The following is a 24,521-nucleotide window of genomic DNA, read 5'->3' as shown; positions in this document are numbered from 1 at the left end:
CTTACCCCCACCGGCAATTACCACCCAGAGGGACATTACCTGTTCTCAGCTAAAGAGTGAAGCCGGTGCCAAGTGTCAGGCACAAAGACCACGTTAACTGCTGTGGAAAATGCCTCTTTTGGGTCCAGGAAGAAAACTATTCAGAGACACCCGTAAGAGGCCAAGAAATTTTGCTTGGTGTAAAGGACTGAAGGTGACTGTCAAATAGAAGTGAGTATTGTCATCCTACGCTTATCTAGATTCAATCAGAGTTACCTACACTCAGACTATCTAAAAACCATCCTGGGTTTGGACCAGATAAACTTCTCCCCATGAAATTAAGGAGTCACAATTCCTAATTGCTGTCTTAAGCAACAGGACTGGAAACCTAAGGCACCCCTCAAGCAAACAAAACCAGCACCTCCGGGTAGGTGTTGTAACTTGGGTTTATTTTAGCCTAGAATTTACTATGTCGCAAATCACATCTCCACCCATTTGGAGCTGGTAAGACCAGCCCCTTCCCCCTGCCCGACTTCTCGCTTCCACTTCTGACCCGGGATTTTATTGCAAAGGGAAACCAACATTATTGGCCATAAAAGGAAAAGACCCATCTGCCACATTTCTGCGGAGGGGAGTCAACAAGGAGGAACTTCAGCAACTTCCTTAAAACTCCGGAAACACCAGAGGCCACTGCCATCCCCCTCGTAAGGATTAAAGGGTTTTTCTCCCGCTTCCATCAGGGATGCACATGGGCAATGACACCAGACTGTGGAGGAGCACAGATGTCTCATTTTAGAAGAAGACAAAAGAGGAGGGAAACAAAAAGAAGTCAGCAGCGAACAGGCAGAGTCGGGCAGCATTCGGGGAGCTCTGCCCTGGGCTCCCGTGCGCAGCCAGGAAGCCTCCGCAAGGGCACTTCAGATGCACCACGCACCGTTTTACCAGGCGACTCTTCTCCACGCAACGCCAGTTAAACATCATTTTCCAGCAGACACCTAACAAGCTGGGAATTTCACTTAAATCAGGAAGACATTAGGGCTTTTAGTTAGGGCACGTTTATGTTTGTTAAACTACCCCTTAAGTTTCTTCCATCAGATATTATTCTGAATTCCTGAGCTTAAATACAGACATGCTCAATCAAAAAATAAGAGCAGAAGTGATGTCATTCATTAACTTTTTTTTAAATGAAACAGTATTCTCTTCTTACCTTTACACCATTAAACATGGCCACACTTAAACCCACTTGCACAAAGATGAAGGCCAAACAGTCCTGCACTTAAAATCGCTCACTAATTGCCATCAGCACTATACATCTCACATTTCAGATGCATCAACAATAAAAGCTGACACAACAATTTCAATTTTTGTTTGGTGCTTGTTTAACTTTCAGAATCACATAAAACAATGCAGCTGTAGTGGGTTGAAATCATAAAACTGGTTATGATCCCAGAATTAAAAACGAACCTGAGCTTCAATTTATCGAGTCTTAGTAAGGGAGATGATGTCTGTGCAATGGCATTTGGGGAGAAAATGAGTGTAATGCTTGTAGGGCACGTTAAGATCCCAAGACATCATCTATTGTAGTTTTTTTTGGGAGGAGGTGGCTATTACTGAGAAAAATACCTAGTTGGAGTTTTATGTTTAAAAAGCATTTTGGAGAAAGTGAAAGCATCATCATCACTTTGTACTCACAATGTCTCCGAGTTTCTTCCCTACTGTGCTTCCCACATGCGTGAGTCTTGCGGTGCATCCCCCCTCCACAGCATCAACCTCACAAACCAGAAGACTTTCGGCAAGAAGGAAGCCAGATAACACTGAAGGATCTGTGTCCTTCCCCTTCACACCGAAGGAAATATTGCTCCGTCCCACACCAGACCTTAGGACAAGCTGCTTCACTCTGTGCAGCTCCCCAACCATCACCAGTTGCTCTCCAGTCCCACCAGCAGATCACCCGAGAGCACTTCCAGTATTTATCTTGAATTTCAGTTAGCCTTGTTCAGGTGCGTACACTTAACCTTTGGTAACACACACACTACAAACAACTGCGCACCTCTGGGAAACGGTTTGGTGTGGTGGGTTGGATGCTGCCTGGCAGCCAGAGCGAGCAGCTATTGAAACCCTCAACCCTCTCCCCTATTTTTTCCATATGTAAACACTATTACTTAGCTTTCCAGGAGTGCTAAGAGAATATACTGTAACAGAAAACCCACAAAAGCTTCGCTTTTTTGTTTTGGCCACCAATCTGCAACCTCTCCTGTGGAAGAGAACAAGCCTGAAAACCACCTTTATGGTGTTACGGTCTTACAGGAGAGTCTCACTACAGGACAGCGAACAGAAAAGGTTTAGCCTCCCTGAGACACAATAAAACACCAAAATTAAACACAGATCAGATAGATATCAGACAGCTTCAGGCAGCAAGGTTTCTTTGGGTGTATTGTTTGAACCATATTCTTCTTAAGTCAGATCTTCGCTATCCACTAAGCGTTTGGCTGGCTGTGAGTCCCACTGCTAAACCTGGTGCTGATGTCCCCTTGTAAGCAAGCCAGCAGGCTGTGTTAGCTATCCCAACAATTTCCAAAGCCAATTTATTTTATGAAGCAAGATTCTCAGCACATTCAGAGGAAAAAAAAGAAGAAAGAAAAAAGTGCAGGTACAATACCTCATTTTACTGTTTTCAGACACAAAACCTCACAAAACTTTTTTGACATGAGGCTGCTAAAAATAACTCATCCTTAAAAAGTCCTGTTATTTTTATACAGTCACAAGAATCGCTGGATTGCTTCTAATTATCCCATCCTTCCTTGGAATTTCTATTTGTGCTTAACAAGACACAAGAGGCTGTGACACCAGTGCAATCATCACACATCTTGAATTACAGGCAACGGGATAAGTTTAGTTTCTCCCCATGAACAATTTTGGGAGATCGACAGTTAAAAAAGCGCCTGTTTTACTCTGGTCTTTGGAGTCTACGCTAAAAAGGGACAAGCTTACAGCTAGGTGCCAGATCAAAGTAGAAACAGATTTTACTCTGGCCACGCTTGTAAACAAAAATGGTCTCTAACACAGATTCACAGCAGGATTAAAAATGTTCCACCAGAACAGGATCAACAAGGAGATTCCTAAAAAGCCCCAGGAGCAGGACTAGGTCTACTGGACTTCACTATCTTTCCTGTAAATACATCCTTACTGCTTCTGGCTTCCAGGGGACATTTACTTTCCCCCAGACAGTGGTAACACTGAGGAATCTGCTCTAGGCACAACAGAAATATAAATAGTTGGCCATCTGCACTGCGCCTGACGTACCAGACTGGCAGCTGTATCTTTGCTGGTAAGCACATTATCAGTGTGCGGGGGCCCCCTCTCCCAGTATCTCCCCTGGTGCGAGTCAGCAGTCAGCTATTACTGGAACTCATTACTGCACGTCCAAATATTTGCATGGAAAACTTGCTGGACACTTACTCATAAGGTGCCTGGCTCCTGCACGATCTTCTTAATGCTCCCTCAAGACCCCAAGGGGAAGAACATTTCCAGAATTGACACCTACAACCCCAGGTTTTTTAGCAAGCCGCACCTACTCGACGCTAGAATTCCCACCGTATTTCAACTGCTATTATTTTACATCACTTTCCCCCCCTCCTCCTTCGAAAACCGTGACGCTTTCATCTGAAGAGTCATCCATTGCAATTTGTATTGTCATGGCAACACAACTCCCTCCCCTGCCCCAAACCCCCTCCCCAAGTCTCATTGTGTTCGTTACCAGACGGGCAGGCAGCACGCTGCATACAGATGAACGGTGCCTCTCAAAGTGGTCTCAGGCCTCCTCTGTGCTGACACAGCTCCTGCTATGGGGGTTTACTTGAACAGGATAAGGGAGGGAGTCTTACTAAGTTGAATTTCTCTATTCAAAGAAATAAACTTTATTAGTACAAAGCATTTTTGTAGTATGTACAACTATACTGGTTAAAATAAAAAAGACCAGGTTCACGATCAGTCTGAGCAATACAAGAAAGAAAAACAGTTTAGAGCAGGTGTAAGAGGGTTTTCCTAAGGCAGCTTAGACATACTGGTAAAGCAAAGGGAAGATTGCTCCACAAAGGAGTGTGCTCAACAACAGGGCTCTGGAGCCCTCTTACGGCAGCTTGCTCTCAGCTTCCTCAGAGCAAAAACCCACGTACACCTCACAGTATCTCTGTGTAGAAAAGGATGCAATGTGTTTGAGATAGGGTGGGAAAGAATATTATCAAAGCTCAGTCCCAGCCAGATAACAAAAATGTTAAAACCCCACGCTTCCAGCTATTTGACTGCTCCTGCTGTGTGTGCAAAGGCCAGACAACCCCCATGTTTAAGGGGGTGACAGAAAACAGCGAGACCAACCTCCTCCAAAGCCGCATTGCTGCTTTTGCAATAGAAACACATAAGGGGTGCTAAGGAAATTACTGGAAGCTACTGCTCTGGTACTAACAACTGCTCCATAGGGATGTCAGGCTGCCCAGTGCCACGCAGAAAGGCCAGACTGGTTTCATACCAACCCTTTCTGAACTTCTTCGGGCCAGTAAGGTCCAACAGAGCCACAGAGCTCAGCTATAGATGGGTCAAAATCTCTGCCCAGCAGATAGTCAGCAAGGAGACAGCTCGCTGCTAGCAAAGAAGAGCATGGCTGCTGGGCTCCGAAGGGGTTACAAAGATTAAACAGCAGGGAAATATTTATGGAGGAAAGATGCTGAGCTGTGCATGTTTCCCAGGCTGGGGATGGTTTTAATTTACCTCTTGCAAAGGCTGTGATTATTTGCTGCTGGTTTTTGTTGAAAGCAACTATTTCAGGCTCGCTTGCTCCCTCTGCTGTCAAAGCTCTGCAGCTGATTTAGAATAAAAACACTCCCCAAACCCACACAAACCACAAGGAATCCTGCTTTTTTTTTTTTTTTCTTCCCCCTCTGGGCAAGAGGGGGCAATACTTGCAAGCATTAGCGATTACCACGGCCTTGCCAGGCACAAAGCATTGTTTGACTATGGCACGCTAAGGACATTAGAGTTATCTCCTAGAGTTTAGAGCTACATCCACGAAGACACTCTTCCTCTTTTTCCAGCTTTCCCCTTTTAGGAGACTGGTTTCTGCCTGACTTTAGCTGAACCGCAACATCCACCATGCTCCTCGCTAGGTCTTCCTCTGCAGCAGCTCCCGAGGGCATGGTTCACGTGTTGACACACTGCTGTTAAAATCTTAGTTTAGACCTTTTTATGAGCACAGGGATTTTTGAAACTAGGAGAGTATCCTCGTCATTAGCTATACTGGAGTGTGGCACCCAATCGCCTTGGGGTACTCTGGGGGAAGAAGCCGTACCTCACTGACCCTCTCACATCACTCCCCAGACTCCAGAAACCTGCACAGCCCCAACGACCAAGAAGATTCAGACTTCTCCAAGATTAAAACTATCATCTCCCATCCAATACAGCCCACCCAGGCATTTATTAGATGCCACCTTGCTGTCTAGCTCTCCTGCTTCTTTCTTTCAGCCTCAAACTGCTCCCTCCTTTGATTTGTCTTTGTGTTTCTTCTCATTTACTGTCATCACTGAGTTGCTGTATGATGCTGCTATAGCACCGAGAGCAACGGAGATGCTGGTTCTCGTCCCTTTTCCCTCAGTGAGCTGTAGCTGCTCCTTTCCCCATCCCCACCCAGGGGATGCCACACACAGAGGCTGCCCAGCCCCTGCATCCTTCCCTGCACGCTCACTGTCATCGTAATGGCATCGGCTGCCCCGTGCCTCTTCCCCAAGCCGGCAGCAGCAGCTCACCCACCCTGGCAGAATCCCTTCTCAACCCAGGCGAGCAAGGTTTCCAAGCAATCCTCATAATGCATCTACCCCACTTCACGTTCTCGGATTAATACATACCTTGAAGGGAACCATAAATATTTGCCTGGATTTTCTGTTAATCTCGCTATGACATAGCTATTAGGATTACTGAAGTGTGGGTTGATAAGCAATGGGGTGGAGTGCTGGAGTGTTTCAGGAGATGACAGCAACGTCTCGCTGTATTTTACTGATGTGGATGCCTTGGTGACCTGCACTAATCCTCTTAGAAATTACTGTGAGGGAATAAAGAGTCTTAAAATATGAAGTGGGAGGTGGAGTGCTGCAAAGAGGAGTTTATTTCCAGACCAGCCTTCTCTAAGTATATGCATAAACATCTGTATTCAGTGCTAAGTGGAGAGTCACAAATAGCAAAGAACCCAGAGCAGGACCTTCCCGCGTGCCCACGTCCACAGGCATCGATTCAGTAGCAGGAGGAATCAAGGAACTCTAATTTATAGCATAACCTTTCTCTCAGTATACACATACAGAAACAACTACCTTCAGCTTGGAACAACAGCCCTTTAACAAACCACAGTGCCGAAATGAAGGCTGTTTCGCAGAGTTCAGGCCAAAAGTGAAGTTTTGATGCAGTGATTACCTACAGATCTCTTACTCCTTCCTGAATATCAAGACAGTGCTAAGTTTTCTCCACCAGGAAAATTAGCATGACTCAGCGTGGTGTCACCAGTTCATCTAGAACTGTGTTGTTCCCAGCACAGGAGGACGGAGGGCAAGTAGGAAGCACCAGACAGACAGGGCAGGCATGCTGCTCCGCTGCTCTCCGTGGGCCAGGGACTTTCTGCACTATTGATGGTACTTTGTCTAACGGCTCTCTATAAATTTTTCTTCTTTTGTCCTGTGGTCTCTGAATCATGTTCCAAGGTTGTCTCTCCCCCAGTAGTGCTAATTAACAGAGCACACAGTCCCCGGGAAAGCATTACCTATTGAATCCAGGCTGCCACTTCTTGCAGTTCTTCAGCTCCCTGGCTGTCAGTCAGCCATGTCTGTTCACACCTAGTCTGGTTTAGCCTGGACAATCTAGCTGAATCACAGCTTGAAATGGTGGGGCTACAGACTGTAGTGATGTTACAGCAATAGACTTCAACCCAGCATGAAGCCAAAAGTGACCATTAAAGTAGGGAGTCCTATAAAAGCATCTATATTCCCTATTTCAAAAATTACATTTACAACTGAAGTCTAAAATCGCCCTTCTTCCCTCTCAATCAGGATACCCAACTTGATCCAAAAGCTCCAGGCTGACTCAAATCATGGGTGTTCAACCAGCTTTACCTTCTAGACTACCATTACCTGTTACATTTCAGATGTTACATACATCTCTGAAAGTGCACATTTACAGACTTCTCAAGTGATCTCATAACATTTCTCTTTTTAAAGAGTTAGCTTTAACATCTTACCATAAGGCAGGATTTCTAGACTGCAGAGAATACTTTTAACTTTTTCCAAGGGTCTTCTAGCTTCCTGTCATTCTTGACTAAGAACCAGAACAAAACACTGGTGTCACTAATGCCATAATATAAAGAAAATAAGAACTTTTTCTGACTTTACGTGGCCCAGCATGCAAGTCCAAGGATTACAGCAGCTTTCCTGGTAATTGCATTGCTTGCTTTCACTTCTCCATGGTGATGTAAGATACTTCAGAGGAACTGTCCAGTCAAATTTTAAGGATAGCATCTGTCATCAAGCCTGTAGAAGGCCCACCAATACTCCAGACATAAAAGAGAGAGGGACTCTGAGCAGAAAGGAATCTGCATCTTCCTGAGAAGTAGTTGTAATGAGTCCATGTGGGAGACAAGTCAGAGGACCTTGCTCTGTTTTGGTACAGCTGTGCAGTTGCACAACTCATTACATAAAAGAGCAGTCCACCCAACGTGCTGAGTAAATACCTTTCAGTTTTACACTGCCAAATCAGCCAAGCCAGCCTTTCCCCCACACCCTCTAACTCCCCAGCGCCTTTGGGCTCCTCAGGGTCAGGGCTGTTTATCCAGTCCTGCAGGCAGTGAAAAAAATGAGAGAAAGGGCCTACAGGAATGACAGGGGAGTGTGTATGCGCCTGCACATACACGCACACACAATACGCACACACTAATATCAACACTCGCTTTCACAGATACTTTCTGGACACTGGAGATGACAGATACCTATTTCTATAAAAAAGCTGAAGAACAATCCTCAATTTCAAATAACAATAATTGATCAGTGTCTTAACCATGGCAACTTGCTACATATAACAGGATGCAGGCGAAGGATAACATGTCTCTTATGCGGCAGCTATTTCATTCCCATTTAACTTTCAAAGCTCACAGGAGGGAACAGAAAAGCTCACAGCTACAGCTAATGCACAGCAGCTTTTGCCTGATCGGGTCATCTCATTCCTCACCCTGGCTCTGCTCGCAGCTGGACTTTAAGGCTGCCCCTCGCAGCGACAGAGATTTGAGCCAAGCGCAATTTGAGAAAGCACATACGCTTTTACACGTATGGCCATGCACAGCTATCACTTGCCAATCATTTTCCCCTGGTATGAGTCGCCCACGTTGGGACTGGGATAAGTGATTTTATACTACACGTTTTAATGTATCTACTTACAGCGGTAAAGCATAAGGCAGGTAATTGCTAGTGTCACAGCAACACATAAGAGTTCAAATTTCAGACAGGGAACCTGATCCACGTGTTTGGCGAGTACCCAGCGCTTGTACCTGGTCCTTAGGGGATGATCTGCATTTCTCCATATGATCACTGCTTTTCCTCATTTGCACACTTTGAGTTCATCACAGTACTTGGATCAGGAAAAGGAAATACAATTATATAGAAGGCACTGCCTTTTGAAAGGCCACCTTAAGAGCAATGCTTTTTTTTTTTTTTTTTTTTTTTTTTAAGATCAGGGGTCAGCTTTGACTAGGTAAAGGGTGCTTTGCTTTTAGAGGACCAGCTCAAAACAGCTGTGTTAAGTCTCCTAAGCAGAACATGGTTTAGTCTGGCAGATGGAGATGCTAAGTAAAACTCATTAATCTGTTATCACTTTCACCCACCCACAAAAATCCCAGTGGTCTGAAGTCATGGTTTTGACACAAATCTAGAAATCTATAGCTTGTACAACAGCTGCAACCAGAATAGAGTTCCAGGAGGAAAAAAATGCTTCATTTAATTACAAGGGTAGGTCAGAATTCTTCAAGATGGGGATCTCTTACAGTAAAAGAAATTTGCCTCCGAAAGTATCTGTGTGCTCATTTGTGTTACAAAACTGGAAAAGTTACCTAATGACTTCTGCAAAGCGCCTGTTCTTTGCTCTGCACACCTGAAATACACCACAAAGAGGTAAAGTCACAGGAAAACAAAATACTCCAAAAAGAAGCTTTTCTTAAAAGATACCCCAGGTTTCACACGCAGACAGAACAGCTACAAGAACAACTCTCATTCACCTAACTATCCTCTACCCCCAACACAGGAACAGCAAGGATCAAAGCTGAAAACAACTATAAAGCCAAGGAGTTGGCAAGCTGGTTAGTGTTGTGCCTATCTCCATATCTAGAAAGGTTCAATGTGTCCATTCTAGGTGGCCAAGAGAAACTAAATATAGTAGCAGGCTACCAGCAAACACACAAACTGGCACGGCTTCCAGCTACCTGAAAGATCCATCCCTCTCTTTGCAGGCCACTCCGATAGCTGCAATCCTTTCCCTTGTTTGGGGAGAACATGCCATAAGGAGGCACTTTTAGGTTTTACTTACACGGATAATTGCATACACAAACTTTAGGATGGAGGAGGTAATGCAATAACACCACTGATACTCCTCTCTCGCCCCACTTGGGGGGGATCATCTGGCTCTTTCAGATTGTTTTTTTTATTAAGCCTGACATCCGCTTGCAAATAGGAGGTAGCATCCTTGTTTCATGTGCCAGGAGCCAAGGCCTCTTACAGCAACTGCCTCTTAGCAGAGCAGAGGCACCATCCAAGAGCATCTGTTTTGTTTTAACCTCTGCCCTTTAAGGAGGACCCAGAAAGGAAAAAAAACAAACCACGTTCTAGCTGCAGACTGGCTTTGTTGGTTTGTATGAGGCTGGATATTGTGGCAAGGCTTTTCAATACAGAAAAGGCCTTGGGGAGAGATGCTCGCCTCTGGGCTTCTGAATGGCATCTCTGCCACTAACGGCCCACGGATACTGTGTTTTAGCAGCAACCCTGAAGACAGACCCCAATTTCGACCAGGCTTTGAGATTTAGCTTAAAGGCATGCATGCTCCCAACACAAAAAATGAGGTCAAAAAAGCTTCTTTTGAAAAAATAAATAGAGCAATAAAGCATTCTTTCAGATTAGCTTCACAGAGGATAAATCACTGAACAATACGACCATCTTATCTTGTTGGCCAATGGTACATTACAGTGTCCAGCTTTATGGGAAATAGTTGGTTGGTCTGGAGGGCAAACCGACTTTTCATTGTCTAGGAAAATGCTGCTCTTTTTTTTTTAAAACAAGATTTGTTTGTTTTTTAAAAAAACATACGATATCTAAGCAGTGCCAAGCCTGCTTTACCTCCTGTCTCTCAATGCTGTCCTGGATGCCTCAAGACTTCCTAGCAACCTCGCAGCCGAAACACGATCCATCTCTTTTTACCAGAAAGACAACTTGTTTAAAACAAGATCTCAGCTGCCTTCCTGCCATCCCCCAAACGGGTGGGATGCAGTAACCACGGGACCCCACAAACGCTGGGGGCAAGGCGTGAAGCAGGCAGGGCTTTCCCAGCACATGGAGGTAAAGCTTTCCCTAAACCCTCCGTTCTCAGCCTGTTTGTCTCTTCTAAAGTCAAACACTAACAGCACCCAGTGAGGAAAGCAGCCACCGAATAGCTAATGGATGGTTACAGAAACATCGCTGGCTGCGGGATCCAGCGGCAGCTATGCCTGTTCAGTATTTTGGCACTGATTTATGACAAGTGTACTTGCATTTCCATTAGCCGCGGCTTTCTCGGTTGACCCCCTCGGCTCGGAGAGGCAGACTCGACATTAAACTCCCATCAGCTTTCAGTACCGCTGACCTCATCCCCAAAACTCGCGGCGATGTTTTACATCAGTCGGGGCCAACACATTCCATTAATGCTCCCCCGACTCGGGGAAACATCTGCTCTGTTTACACTGGTAGCAGCATGGAGAACACTTAAGCATCACCTCTGCTCCCCGAGCCCACGGTGAGAGGAGCAGCCGCACACGGGCCAGGCTCTGGACCTCCCGGCCTCCGGCACGACGACCCGACCATTAGTTATTCGGCAGGGCAGGGGTCGCTTAAACCATCAAGGCGCAGGAGAGGTGTTATGTAGTAGTAGCAAAGAAGGTGGTTTCCTTCAGGCCAGAAGTGCAAGCTTGAAAGAGGTATTTGTGCTGACTCCAGTTGAACAGGCTGATTAGAAATAAGGAAGAGTTAAAGAATGCTAGAAAAGAATTAAATTTTTTTAACCCCAATGTTTTTACAGATTCATATGTTCAAGGCAGAGATTCAAAGGACACAGCTGATTAATGCAGGTTAGAGCTCCCACGTGGAGGGCACCTCTCTGTGCCACCTCTCCAAACGTGTATCACCAGGGTGCTGGGTGCCAAGCCCACCCTCGCACCTCTCCAGCTCCACCGCTGGGACAGGGGTACCTGCAGGGTGGCTCTTCCCGCAGCAATGGCAGGAGACAGGATACCTTCCCGAGAGCAAAGCTCATCCAAAACAATCCCCTCGGCCCCCAAACGTACCCCAGCAACGCTCGTTGCTCCCATTGTTCCAATGCTAGATGTGCATTAAATTAACCCCCGATGTCTTCTATGGCTGCTGGAAGCTTTCTTTTCTATTAACCATCTAGTCAAGGCTATAGCTGCTAACAGGCCCATAATACACATAAAAACATGCAGTAGCCTTGGAATATTTGACAGCATCTGTCACAAATCGAGACAGAGCACACCACATATGGGGACATTCAGCAAGAGTTGTAAGTTTTTATTATAACAAAGTCAGGAACATAATCGGCTGTTTCCATCACTGGTCATTTTGCTGGTACGTGGATTTGGTGCATTTTAGATTTTTGCCTCTTTACAGAGGTTTGCAGAGCTTGGACGATGAGCTCGCACAACAGTTGACAGGAGAGGACCACAAAGACCTCAATTCTCACAGAAGCCTTAGGCACTAAAACCACTACTCAAACACCCCTGAAAACAAGCAAGAAATCTACCCCCAAAACTTTTTTTTTTTTAAACTGCATGCTAATGAAGGCTGGTTTGATCCAGGCCATGACAGGCAATTCATTCAACCCAACCCCACCAATGCTGAATGTGACAGCACGTATTGGGGTGGGAAGAGAATAAAACAAATCATGTTTGCTCTCCATCTTCTGTAATACATTAGGGATGAGTGACATGACCTGCACAAACACTCCCTGGTTTTCACCTCGTTCCCAGTGTCCAAGGAGTCAGCAGCTCACAGCTTTGCCAATTCCACCACAAAGCTAAAACACTCACTCTTCGAAAGCATTTTTATCTATTCCTCTTTCAATCAAAGGGATGAAAAATCAGTAGAAGAGGAAGAAGCTGGCACTAAATGAGACAGTTCAAATTGTCCCTTTCCAGTTCCTTAATTCACATATTAGGGGACAACCACAGCTGGGAATTTCAATCTCTGGAGCAATTAAAGAAAATTAAATTCAGGGAATGAGGCCTTGTGCACTCAAAGCTTCATTAACCCTGTCGCCTTTTAATTAAATATGTGCACATGAAATTTTGGACTGAGAAAGCATTTGCCTTACTGACAATGCTTGGTTTCAATGGCAAAGCAGTACTTGCCTTTTAAAAAACAGAATACCGAGGTCGTAAACTCTAGACCTCTCCCGTTCCACAATGGCTTTATTAAATACATAGTAGAAATTATTGTCTATCATCAGCTCCCACTTAACGGGAATGTCTGCTCTCCCTCAAATGCCCTTAGCTGTACTAGCAAAGCTCTGCTCTGGGCTCGCTTCGAGATAACAGACAGCCCCACCAACACCACGAGTAAAATATGAGCCAGGATTTAAGAGCCCTACACTTATTATGATCGGTTAAAGAAATAAAGTTGGCTAGCTCCAGCAGGATAGATTTTTTCAGCCCACGGAGAAGAGATTAGAGTAGCCAGCCTCTCTCTTAAAAACCGTTCATCCTTACAAAAGGCTCAGGCAGGCACCAAAGGCGGTGTGCAACTAGGACAGTTTAAAGGATAATCTTTGAAAAGGGATATTGTCGAGTCTGCCCAGCCTAAATATCCAGCTTGCTTTGTGCAAGTTACCATCTGACTTGTGAGGGAGTCATGCCGCTCATGTGCCGGCCTCCCGGCTTTGTCGAGAATATAAATGAAGCACGCTACTAGTTCCTCTGGATGGACGACTGCCTAGCAGGGACCAGGCACAAATTGCTTTGATGCTTCCCCATATTCATCCGAAAGCAGTGTCACCCAACTGACGCACGCACAGGCCGTCACCAGCAACTCAGAGGGAAGAAACTCTCAGTCCCTTCCCCTGCCTCCAAGAGAAGGAGTAGTCTGCCACCTTGAGCCAGCCATCTCTGAGAGACATCCTCTCGCCTGCTCATCACTAGCAAGCAAATTTATACAAGCCTCCCAGCTTGTGAGTAGGGAGACTGTGTAGTGAGTCTGGGAGAGATGAGGCTTGAGTTCATCTTTTTTCTTTTAAAGCATCTTTTTGAGAGATGGACTTCTTTTGCCAGCACACACTAATCAGTTTTGTATTTGTGTTTTATTGCTTACCTATGTATTTTAACTGTTTTAACTATTTCAAATAAGAGAACAACGACAGCAGGCGTTTAAAGAGATTACTTTCTCTGTCACCACAAGAGTTGGTATGTTTTGCAGTAAATGACACTTCCCTTTTCACACTTGCCCCTCTCTCAAGGAGCAAGCTCACACGACAGCACAGCTATTCATGCACAGCCTCCGAGGAATGTCAGATTCCTAAGGGGATGCTCTGCCCAACTGAGTGAAAAGGCACAGCTCCATTAACCAGAAGCAGGATAGACAGGCAATTCCTTATGCTTACAGCAGCCCAGCGTTCACAGGTTAATCGCTGCATCCCCAAAATAATGTTCTCATTCTGATTTCATAGCAGCCACATTCTCTTACATGCAGCACGGAGAGCTGTTTGCCGCTATAGGATGCCCTTGGTACTACCAAGGACAATCTGAATGCATCGAGCGTGACAGGCTCCACACTGAACGCACAAATAAACGCAGCCACTTATGCTTCCTCAGCCTTTGACACCAACAAGGGAAAGGGCTTCCTACTACAGCGCCAGCAACAAAGAACACATGAATTTTGTGATGCTTGAAGTGCTACCAGGCAAAACACAACATATCCACTCCATTACTCTGCTCCTGGAAATTACAGGTCTGTTAACCTTTTTCTGTGTGCAAGATGGTCTTCCTTCCCCCTTGCATGCAGCAAATAAGGAGGACGCGAGTGGTGACCATGTGCAGGTATGCCACCAGGTGAAGGAGACTGTTTCCAATGCAAACCTGCTCGTACAAAGAGTTCGGCTCCCCAGTTCTGATGCTATCATTTTATGATGACAACATTTCCTGACCCAGTTTCTATCTTGCTCCTCATTCCTCTGCTACAAGCAGTAATTAGTAATGTCAGTGTTCTGGCTGGATTGCTACAGTCCCATTAATAATGCAAGAGTAGTAACAGAGAGAGAACAGAAAAAAAAGAGAGGTTTGAAGGTTAAAAGCAATAAGAGAATGCATTTTGGGGGGCACTGGAAGGGGACAGGGGGAGGAGGAGAAGAAATGCTGGCCTACTGAGATTACAAACCATAAACTTCAAAACCTATTGTTCCTTTCAGGTGGAAGTGGTGAGTGAGTCAGTCATGGCTAATTAGAAGATAATATGCAAATAAGAGTGACACACAGAAGTGATTTTTACTAAATTAGAAAAAACCCCTTCTGTTTCACCTTCCCTTTCCCTCCCTAAACTTGCTGCCTCACCACTTCATGTTCCCATTTCCTCGTTACTCATGTTTCAGAGGTCAATGGTAACCTGGCATCCAACACATGATGCACACTCAAGTTTCCTCTCTCCAGAGAAACTTCTGCAGAGACCAGCCCATACTTGCCCATCTACAGCCAAACCTTTACCGCCAGTAATCAAGCTGCTCCTCATGCACCTTACCCTGAGGCTCTGCTGAAGCTGTTTATGACATGTACTCTGGACCTAAAACAGCGCTGGATTTGGGTACATAACCCAGCACGTCTCGTGCTTCCAAGGCCAGGGAGTCTTAATGGCAGCTCCCTCAACAGCAATAGCTTCACCACTATGAAAGGCACACAAGCCTCCCAACAGCACTGAATAAAGCTGCTGGAGCTGCTTCCTCAACTGCATCACCTGGAAACCTTTTTCCCCCTCCTCCTTTTCCTACTACATCCAGCACAGAAATAAAAGGAAAAAAAAGGAGCTTCCAGTTTTGGTGTTGATTTCTCAGCTGTTCCTGTTGCTGAATGAGAACTCACATTGACAGTGGAAGGGCTAAGCTGTCTCCTGCACACCAAGAAGGCGGCTCGTCTAGGACTGACCCTGGTCCAACACCGAAAAGCAGGCATCTTCCAAAGGGGTTGGTGGTTCCTAGTTTTCTTGAGGATTTGCAAGACACATGAGCTGACTTTTAAAGGTCATTTAGCATAGCTGACCACCCACACTATTTCCTTCCCAGTGTTTGGCATTTACAGCTTCCTACATGGTGCCAGGCCTCTTGTTAGCGGTGATGTAGGAAACAAAAAGCACGTGCTCTTTCCATTAGCTGAAATGCCACACACCTCTCTCCCTTGCAATATATAAGCTGATATATCAGCATATCAATGTTATCATTTAACTGCAGCACCGCTCCCTCTGTCACTTAAGAGAACTATTCCAAAGTCCTCCAGCACTAAGGGCTCAGATGACCACCCAGAAGGGATGAAAGACAGCAAGCTCATTGAGATGAGCTCACAAAAAAGTGGCAAAGGAGGAAAAACACCCCACAAACTGGAAAGATCAGCTTCAGAACTGCATTGCTTTTTCAAAGAGACCTTTCAAGTATCACTTCCTCTCTGCAGAGGAAGTGAGAGGAGAGCTGGAGGTTCTCTGATACAAACAGCTTCCCCTCTACGACAATGATATAAAAGGATGGGTGTTTTTAAAAAGAAAAAAAAAGAAAAAAGGAAAGCAGGCCAGCCCTGAGCACACTGTGACCAAATTAGGAAACAAACTCTACTGACAGCCTCCAAAATGGACATCGTCTGCAGCAGGCTTGTATTAGCTCAGGAAGTCTGATGACTGTGTCATCTGCTGAAATCTGTTTATGTGCAAACAGAAAGGAGAAGCAAAACACCTCCCTGCACTACACATGCCAGGTTAGGCCATCTCAGTGCTCTGGCCCGTACGGGGAGAGAGTCATCAGCTGCCCTGACACAATACTATTCAAACCCTCCACTGCTGACTCACCCCCTCCAAAGATAACTCTGTCCTGGAAGTGCTAAGGTGCAGCAAGGTGAGGCGTATGCAGAGAGTCGCAATTTTTTAAATGCATTTCTTAAGTGGTTAGCTGTGGTAGATGAAGCTGAGGTTAGAGATCAGTGATTACTACGACAGGAATGTGAGGGGGAGGAAAGAGAGGGAAGATGTAGCTTCTTGACTAAGGTCAGAACAATGTTTTTAATTTAGCTTGGGAACAGCCTTTTTCAATCCTCTCCAACCTCCAGTTCCACTGCAGCAGCAAAACGATAACCCTGCTCCGATGCTCTGCAAATACAAGTAGCACCAGGCAGAGTTTTAACCTTAAACTTGCCCCTGCTGCCATGAAGGGTACCTGCACCGAGCTCCCACAGTAGTCCCAGGGCAGCTCAGTGGCACCACTACCTGTTGTGAGGACAGACAAGTGACAGAGGCTAAGTTACTCCACTGTTTAAAAATCAAACAAACCAAGCAGTCTGAGCACTCTGGTCTGTACAGAGGTTTAGGGTTTCTCCCTGATGTTAGGGTGATCACATTACATTACTCCCTGCATGAAATGGAGGAACACCACTCCTCCCTTTCTCTTTCAAAACGATCTAAGAGGGAAAAGCAAAGCTCACAGCTTATCTCAGCCTCTGCTCGACCCTCAGCACAACTACAGCCTTCAGAGTCCTTCCAACCCCAGCAGTTTGGCTGTGGGGCCACTCCAACAACTTGCCATGTTCAAGGCAGCCGAGGACCTTTCATACCCTGGCACCGCTTGCTCATGGTGCTCTTATCCAACCCCCGTGGAGTCCATCAGCTCCTCTCCAAAGACATTGTCACCATATGTCTGCATCAACCACCACAGGTCTGCAGCTGCCCTCAGGGCTCCTTTGCCTAACTGGCTGCAGACTGAGCCCAGGGAGAGGAGGCAAGACCAGACAGCAGAGGCTGAAGTTTCCATCCCCACATGAAGTTGTGTTCACCTTATTACCCCTGGACCATTCCTTGGCAAAGGACAAAGCTACGAAGGGAAGATAGCACTGCTACCTCTTACGGACCTGACAGAGAGGTATTCACTGGTCAGTAACCAGTGGGAGAATTGCCTTTTCACTGAAAGGATATTGCTATATAAGGCAGAAAGCAAGCACAGGAGTAAGCTTTGTTGCTTGAAATTGCATTGACTTACATGGTCTATTTTTAAAGAGACTAGTTTTGAGTTCTTGCTTTCAGCAGGTTTTTTTTCACCCTCTAAGAGACAGATACCCCATTTAAACTGTCCTCTTCCTTCAGGTCTATTTCCAGGCTGGGCTTTGCCCTTTCCTCCTCTGTCAGACTCATTTATCAAGTGAAGCATTTCCACATACCACTGCATAAATAGACTTGACCTTGTAAAAGCAAGAGCACCTGAGCTGATGGAGTCTCTCCACCCCACCACAGCAATGAACCCAGCCTACTCCTACCCTCTTTCCAGGTGAAGCTCCTACAGCCCCTTTCTACACGTCCTGAGAAAGGGTAGCAGGTCATAGACAAGGCAGGGAGTGATTCTGGGCTGATCATTGTGCCTCCTCTCTGGAAAGGTGCAAGCTACTGCTGGCACCACCCAATTCTTGTAGCTGCTCCTGGCCCAGACGGACCATACACCAAAGAGCGAGCTATGGGAGTTCCCTGAGGGGGAACAACTCGCTCCTGGTCCCTCACTTTCCTAGATGCTCCCTGGCTGACGTGGGCGTGCACCATCCAGCTTCCAGGGAAGCAAGGACAGTCCCTGGCACATGGCTCTCCCTTGTTCCCCTTGCAGCCCCCCCGCCAAAGGTAACTTTCTTGCCCAGCATAAAGCTCGAGATGAGAAGATCACCCCACTCTCAGTACTCCCAATGCAACTTTGACCCTACACGCCTTGATGGGACGGACCACGTGGTTTAGCACGTGCACGCTCTTCCTACGCTGTACTTTTAAGGCTTTGCCGTACAAGGAACACTCTCCTCATTATCTATCTTCCTTTAGGACCTGGCAATAAAACCTTATGGGGTGTTATCTGCTGCCTACAATTACCTCAACCCCACCTTCGGCCTTGGTCCCTCCCTCCTGCCCATCCCTTTGAGGAGAGATACAGAAATCACCGACGCTCCTGCTGCAGCACTGCCGGCGCTGCCATCGATAGCATCACTGCTCACCCTGCCTACAGCACAGAGCTCTGCTGCTGCAGACTAGTTTCAATGTCCTTTTATGGAAGAAAAATGAAAATCGCCTGCCCAGCCGCGGAGTGCCTCAGAGCCGAGCCGAGATGACAGACGGAAACTTGCCATTTGTTGTGGTTTTGGCAGTAATAGAGCGGAGCGTGTTCCCATGCGCACCACTCATTTAAAAAGGGTGCAGTGAAGGCATTGAGCTGGAGGAGAAAGCTGAGATCTCCAGAGTAGGTGGTTTCAGGGATGTAGCACCGAGGAGGAAGATGGCAGGGTCATGAAAAGATGGCTTAGACCATTCTGCTGGCCCAGACAAGCAGGAGACAGGCCTCTGGACAAATGCATATGCAAGCACAAGTGCTCCACTGCCAAACCCCCAATAAGACATGTAGCACAGTCCTCCACGCTGCATTTCCCTTTCTTCCTCGTCCCAACAAAGTCTGCTAAGCCACACTCACACAGACACAGGAGGATGTTCCCATCCTCCATTTAAACATGGGAGTTGGTTCTTCAGGTCACTGCCACCAGAAGGAAATTACAGGGCTCTGCCATAAGTGAGTGCCACCTTCAGCTCTGCTCTCCACTAAAGCTGTGGGACTAAGCTCTAAGTAATAATCAAATCCAAATAAATACGCTCAAGGAAAAGCATACAGAGAACAGCAATAAGAACGGCTGAACAGAGAATGAGACGGGACCGTGGGACCTTCAAAATGTTTGCGCTGCTGTCAGGAAGCTGAATGAGACAGCAGACTTCAACAGCTGGGAAAACATGTTGCAAACCAAGGAGAATTAAGTAATTCTCCATATGCACATCCTACTCTGAGGCATTTTGGACAAGCTCAATTTCTCCAACCAGAACAATTTTTTTTTCCATGTTGTACACACACCCTGCCAGTGACAAACCTTGATACAGTTTTAGCCTAAAACCACAGCACATCTGGAATCGGGCAGGGCAGCTCCGGGCAGCAATGGGCCAGCCTCTAGCAGAGCAGTAATGGGCCCTGTGGTACGTGCTGGATGACACCCTTGGAAGGCTATGTCATCCTGAACACATCCCCTGCTGCTGGGTACTTGATTACACAAACATTTCCCCTTGCACCCTATAAAACACTTGTAACTGGATCATAGTTTGCTGGGGCTGCCTCGTTACCTACCTCTGAATCAAACAGCTACGTGCCCCATTACCGCACAGGTACAGAGATCGCAGGCGTTGCAGTATGCCCCTTAGCAGCAATTTGTTATTTCAGCAAAGCCACTCGCGTTAAAGTTGCTGCAAAGCGTACAATGCGACTTACGCTTATTAACGTAGGTTGTGGATGCAGTGTTAGCACCCTGCTAGGAGAAGCCATGTTCAGACACGGCTTGCTAGGCAGAGCTCTGTGCAAGCTTAAACCTGTCTTGCTTCCAACAGAAAATGAAGGTTAAAAGCAGCCGGGTGCATCTGTTCCTAGCTGGCACCTTGAAATCAATCCCGAGACATTCTAGCAGCTTAAAAAGCTAAACCACCACATTCTAGCAGCTTAAAACCCCTAAAACACCACATCTTAGTCCTGCAAATTAGAAGTACACACATGGATTGCTGTGGCCAGAGAGCCTAACCCAAAGATGAAAAGGCAAAAGAGTGGGGATTTTATCTGACGCAGGCACATCAATGCTCATTTTTCCGGCGTGACAGTTCGGACGCCCAGCAGGCAAACCCACTCCCTAAACACAGCCTCATTAACAGGACACGCTAAGGAGCCCTGAACAAGAGCGGCAGCTGCCCCGTCCGAGGGCAACGCAATTTAGCACCATGCAACCATATGCCGTCACCTCTTCACATCCAGCCAGCACCGAGGCAGACACCAGCTCGGTCCAATAAAGTAACAAAAATTCTAAGCTATGCAAAGGAGTTTTAAGGAAAAGTCTTGGAAATGCAAGTCCCTGCAATGTGGCCTAGCTATGAAATGAGCGTTGAGGGTTTCAAGCTCTCCGGCACCGGAGGGACAGCGCTGCTCCATGCATGCATTATTTCCATGGCAACTGCAGCTTTCACCTCCCCATCTCTTCGCTGGCTGAAAGCCCTGCAGTGCTTTGTGCTGAGACTGCAAAGAGGGGAGACTATCTCTCCCACCCGCAACATGGCACCGGGGATAGTAGCAAGCAGCCTGGGAACAAAAGCCTTGTCTTCACCAACAATATGGGGTCTTGGGAGGAGGGAGGCACCACAGAAAGGATGGACTTCCTTTTCTGGTGGGAAACAGTACTTCCCCCAACGTGCAAAAGTACACGCTCACTTCCCAAGGCTGGACAAGTCAACAAGCAACACGTGCCTTTCCGAATTTTACCAGAATTGCCAGCTTTTGTTTGCTCTGTTGGAGCACAGGGAGGAGAAACACGCATCATTAGAAATGAGAAATTAAAACGCTGCTTCCACGCAGGGATCCCTGCGCAGACTAAGATGGAGGTTGACTGCGCAGGCTGGCAAACCCTCCTGTTGCTGGGAAGCCTGGCTCAATGCACGCTCTGTGAGCCGTTACACAGAAAAACCTCAAAACTCAACCAGGTCTGAGCAAAAGATACCTCTCCCCCAGCACCAGCTTAGACTGCACACACACACAGAGGAGAACACATCCTTAGGGTGGCTTGGACAACGTCTTTCGTTGGCTAATTAAGCTTTTCCTCCACCCTGCAGTTTGTGGTATTAAGATTCAAGCCCTGGCCACCTAACTAGGAGCCAAACTTCACGCCACACAGCTGGAGCCACAGTGGCCCTGGCAGATGGTGCAGGCTCATCTGCATGCTCTCCATGCAGCCGTTCAGTCACAGAAGGCCACTGGCAGCTCTGCCCGTTGCTGAGGTTACAATTAGCCACATTTTGGTCCCTGCAAGGTGCAAATGACTGGAACTACAGGTGAGAAGGATAAGCAGTGACCTGGGTATGCCCAGAGCTGCTCTTATTATTGAGCCCAACATACATATACACAGCCAAAATGAAGGCTTCCAGCTGGTTCCCATCACTTACTTTACAATATGTCCACAGTTGGCCCAAATATGAATCAACCTCTCTGCAAGATTTAAAGGAAAGCCTGAGAGTATCAACATGAACTCTCAAAGCAAGACAAAGGATCCAGATGATGGAGCACAGAAATACAACAGGTCCACACCTGGTCCTCCTCTCCCCACCCTTGGAGAGCCTGGAGGTTTCAGGAGAGGCACTTTTTGACCTTTCCCTTTCCACACTTCCCCTCGCTTTAGGTTCAGCTGTGCAAGTGCAGTCCTTCCAACCAGAAAGGGACCCCTTCCAGGATCAGTCATCACCACCACCGAGGCTGCCAGAGGCACTGCTAGCAAAGCCAATGCATCCTCTCCAACCTCTGTAGAGTTCCCCAGATTAGCCCTTTCCTCCCTAAGGGCAACAGTTTCCTGCAAGCAAGAGCATTAACTGAAATTCTTCATTCTGGAAAGAGAGAAGATAACAGGAATATGAAGAACCACTGCAGCTGATGCTGTGAGACAACACCACATCCTGCTATCTGAATTCCTCATCCTCGACTTCAAATCCTAAAGTCGTTCAAGACTTAAGAAGAACACAAAGCTACTCAGCAGATTTTCAGCTAATGAATCAACACAAGCTGTCCAGGAAACCAGAAATCCAGCCCACTGGAATGCTGCAACCCCAGGGAGGGGGGACAGGCAGTATGCTAGGAAGGAAATGAAACAGCAAAGCAGAAGGAAAGGAACATTTCAGCACTGACCCTTCTTACCAGTTACTGTGACACATTACACATTTTAGGAAAAAAAGCTACTTCAATTTGTTTTGCACATTGAAGCATTCATGTTCTTAAAGCCTGAATTTTGTTCTGTGGTGCTGACACATGTACATTTTGAAAACAACTTGGATTTTGGAAAAAAAATTTACTCAAACATGAATCAACATTGCCACCTAGTGACTAGCAAACCTCCTTGCTCATGACACTTCGATGATCCATCAGAATCACATCCTTCCCAAACGGCAGAGGTGGATGTTAGTAAAACATATTTGGAGATTAAAGATCTAAAATGGAATTGTGCTTCTTTTATACACAGCTTTCCCCCACTGGTAAGTTCAATTTTCACTGCAGAATGCAAAGTTTGCTACTGGCAACTTCAATTTTTCCAGACAACAGAATTTGACTTCCTATTATCTTCTCAATACAGGCAAATGGTAGTATCACAGCAATATGAGAACTCAAAGCTATAGCAACTGCAAGTACAAGGTTAATGCACTAAAGAGGAATTTCAGCGATACGCAGAAATCTCTGCTGGGGCACTGACAGTTCCCTGAATATTGCATGAGAATTCATTGTTGTGGCTAAAGTTGCACAAGAGGCCTTGTAGCTTCAGGGCTAAACACTGACACTGTAATGGCCTTGGCTCACTGGCACCAGATATAAATGGGGTTCTGGATGCATTCAGGAGACCGGGAAAAACATTTCTGTGCTGCTATTTTTCCCCAGAACAGATGGTGCAGAAACAGCAGCAGCAAGTCTTCCCCACTCCGTCCCCCCATTGGGCCTGACGATTCTCCCGTTATGGCTATTAGCAAACTTTGAGAGAAGCACAAAGATCATCTGCCCTTTGAACGGACACATTTCAGTGAGCTCTTCAAACAAGTTTTTTGAAGATTCTAACTGAATCTGTATTCAGGCGACAACATAAAAGAAAAATGCAGATGCTAATTCTCCTAAGGACAGCACATAAGCTTGTTTCAGCTCATTCTCCAGAAGTTTCATTAGATAGAAGATTACAATTTGGTTTTATGCCTTTTAAACACCCAGCTCCCTGTTCACCTAAACCATTTCTGTATATGCAAGACAGCAACCTAAGGCTCCTAGAAGCTTTTTTTAGCCAACATCTTCCAAGGAAAGAAAGGAATACTGTTGTCTTTTATCAATAGCGCCCTGAAATTCATCTGTCCAGTCACACAATTTTATGGAACATGAGCGGGATCCAGCAAGTACTTTTGACTGCTGCCCCATGCAGCCACATTTAGATACTCATTCACCTGCTACTAGGAAGTGTGAGTTGTCCTCCCAGTTATCCTGCCCAACACTCCAGAAGAGACCAAGTGGCAAGTATCCCTCCAATTACCTTTCTGCAGCGGGGATTAGGGCAACTGAACCGCTTCACATCATTGTCCAGTAGAGCTGGGAAGTTACAGAAGGGACACCTGCAGCCCAAAATAAGATGCCATTAATGCAGAGTGCCAAACCTATCTTTGCTGAAAGCAGATTCAGTCAAATAGCTATGTGGTAGTTAATAAGGCTGCCAACCCAACGCCTGCTGCCAGGATATGCTGACTACTGCCTTTTTGCTCATATTTTTTCGATCACTTCCCTGTCTGCAATCAAAATATTATATGCTCAGCACTGCTTTTGACCATGTAATTTAAAGGATCAGCACAGAGCTGGCAAGCAAGTCTTGGGGGAGACAAGTCTATTGAATTTTAATCTGCTCCTAGTCAAAGGCAGACCAACTTGAATAAAAACAGATCTGGGAAGGCAGAAGCCTGAATTTATAATACAGCTCTTTGAAAGCTACCTATCTCATAGTCAGCACACATTCAGGGTTTCAGGGAACAATTTCCTACAACAGCAAGCACAGTCTGCATCCTCTGCTGGACACTTACCTGACAAGCTCGTCTGCACAGGCAGCAGCCACCTCCTCCTCAGCTTTCCGCTCATAGTATTTACAGAGGATGTTCTCTGGAAGCACCTTCTCCAGCTCGCTGGTGGGGAATGAACATGTGCAACTGCCTTCCATGCAGCTGAGCTCTGACTAGGGTTGGAAGGAGAGAGCTCAGGTTCAGTATGATACTAGCAAAAAGCAAGACCCAGTATCCAGAACATTTCCAAACAAACTAGCGCCTTAAAGAGGATACAGCTTAACTCAGCCAGAGAATGGATTTGTTATGGAAAGAACAAGACTACTTAATCAAACAGATCAGGCCTCAAACAGACTCTGGGCATGAAGATGC

The 24,521-nt window shown here is 46.2% G+C and overlaps 1 protein-coding gene across 4 annotated transcripts in view; it reads right to left on the bottom strand.

Moving 5' to 3' along the window:
- The window catches only part of RNF216 (ring finger protein 216), an 81,555-nt gene that overhangs the window by 26,553 nt on the left and 30,481 nt on the right, over window positions 1-24,521 (bottom strand). For all 4 annotated transcript variants that reach the window (XM_075768078.1, XM_075768076.1, XM_075768079.1 and 1 more), the window contains exons 12-13: window positions 24,174-24,322; window positions 23,636-23,714 (exon numbers count right to left, since the gene is read on the bottom strand). In XM_075768078.1, the coding sequence (XP_075624193.1) occupies window positions 23,636-23,714; window positions 24,174-24,322 (228 nt within the window). The remainder of the gene's footprint in view (window positions 1-23,635; window positions 23,715-24,173; window positions 24,323-24,521) is intronic.

This window comes from Balearica regulorum, chromosome 15 (assembly GCF_011004875.1).
Source record: "Balearica regulorum gibbericeps isolate bBalReg1 chromosome 15, bBalReg1.pri, whole genome shotgun sequence".
NCBI lineage: Eukaryota > Metazoa > Chordata > Aves > Gruiformes > Gruidae > Balearica > Balearica regulorum.
The sequence above is the reverse complement of the archived record's forward strand: the minus strand, read 5'-3'. Positions and strand labels throughout refer to the sequence as shown.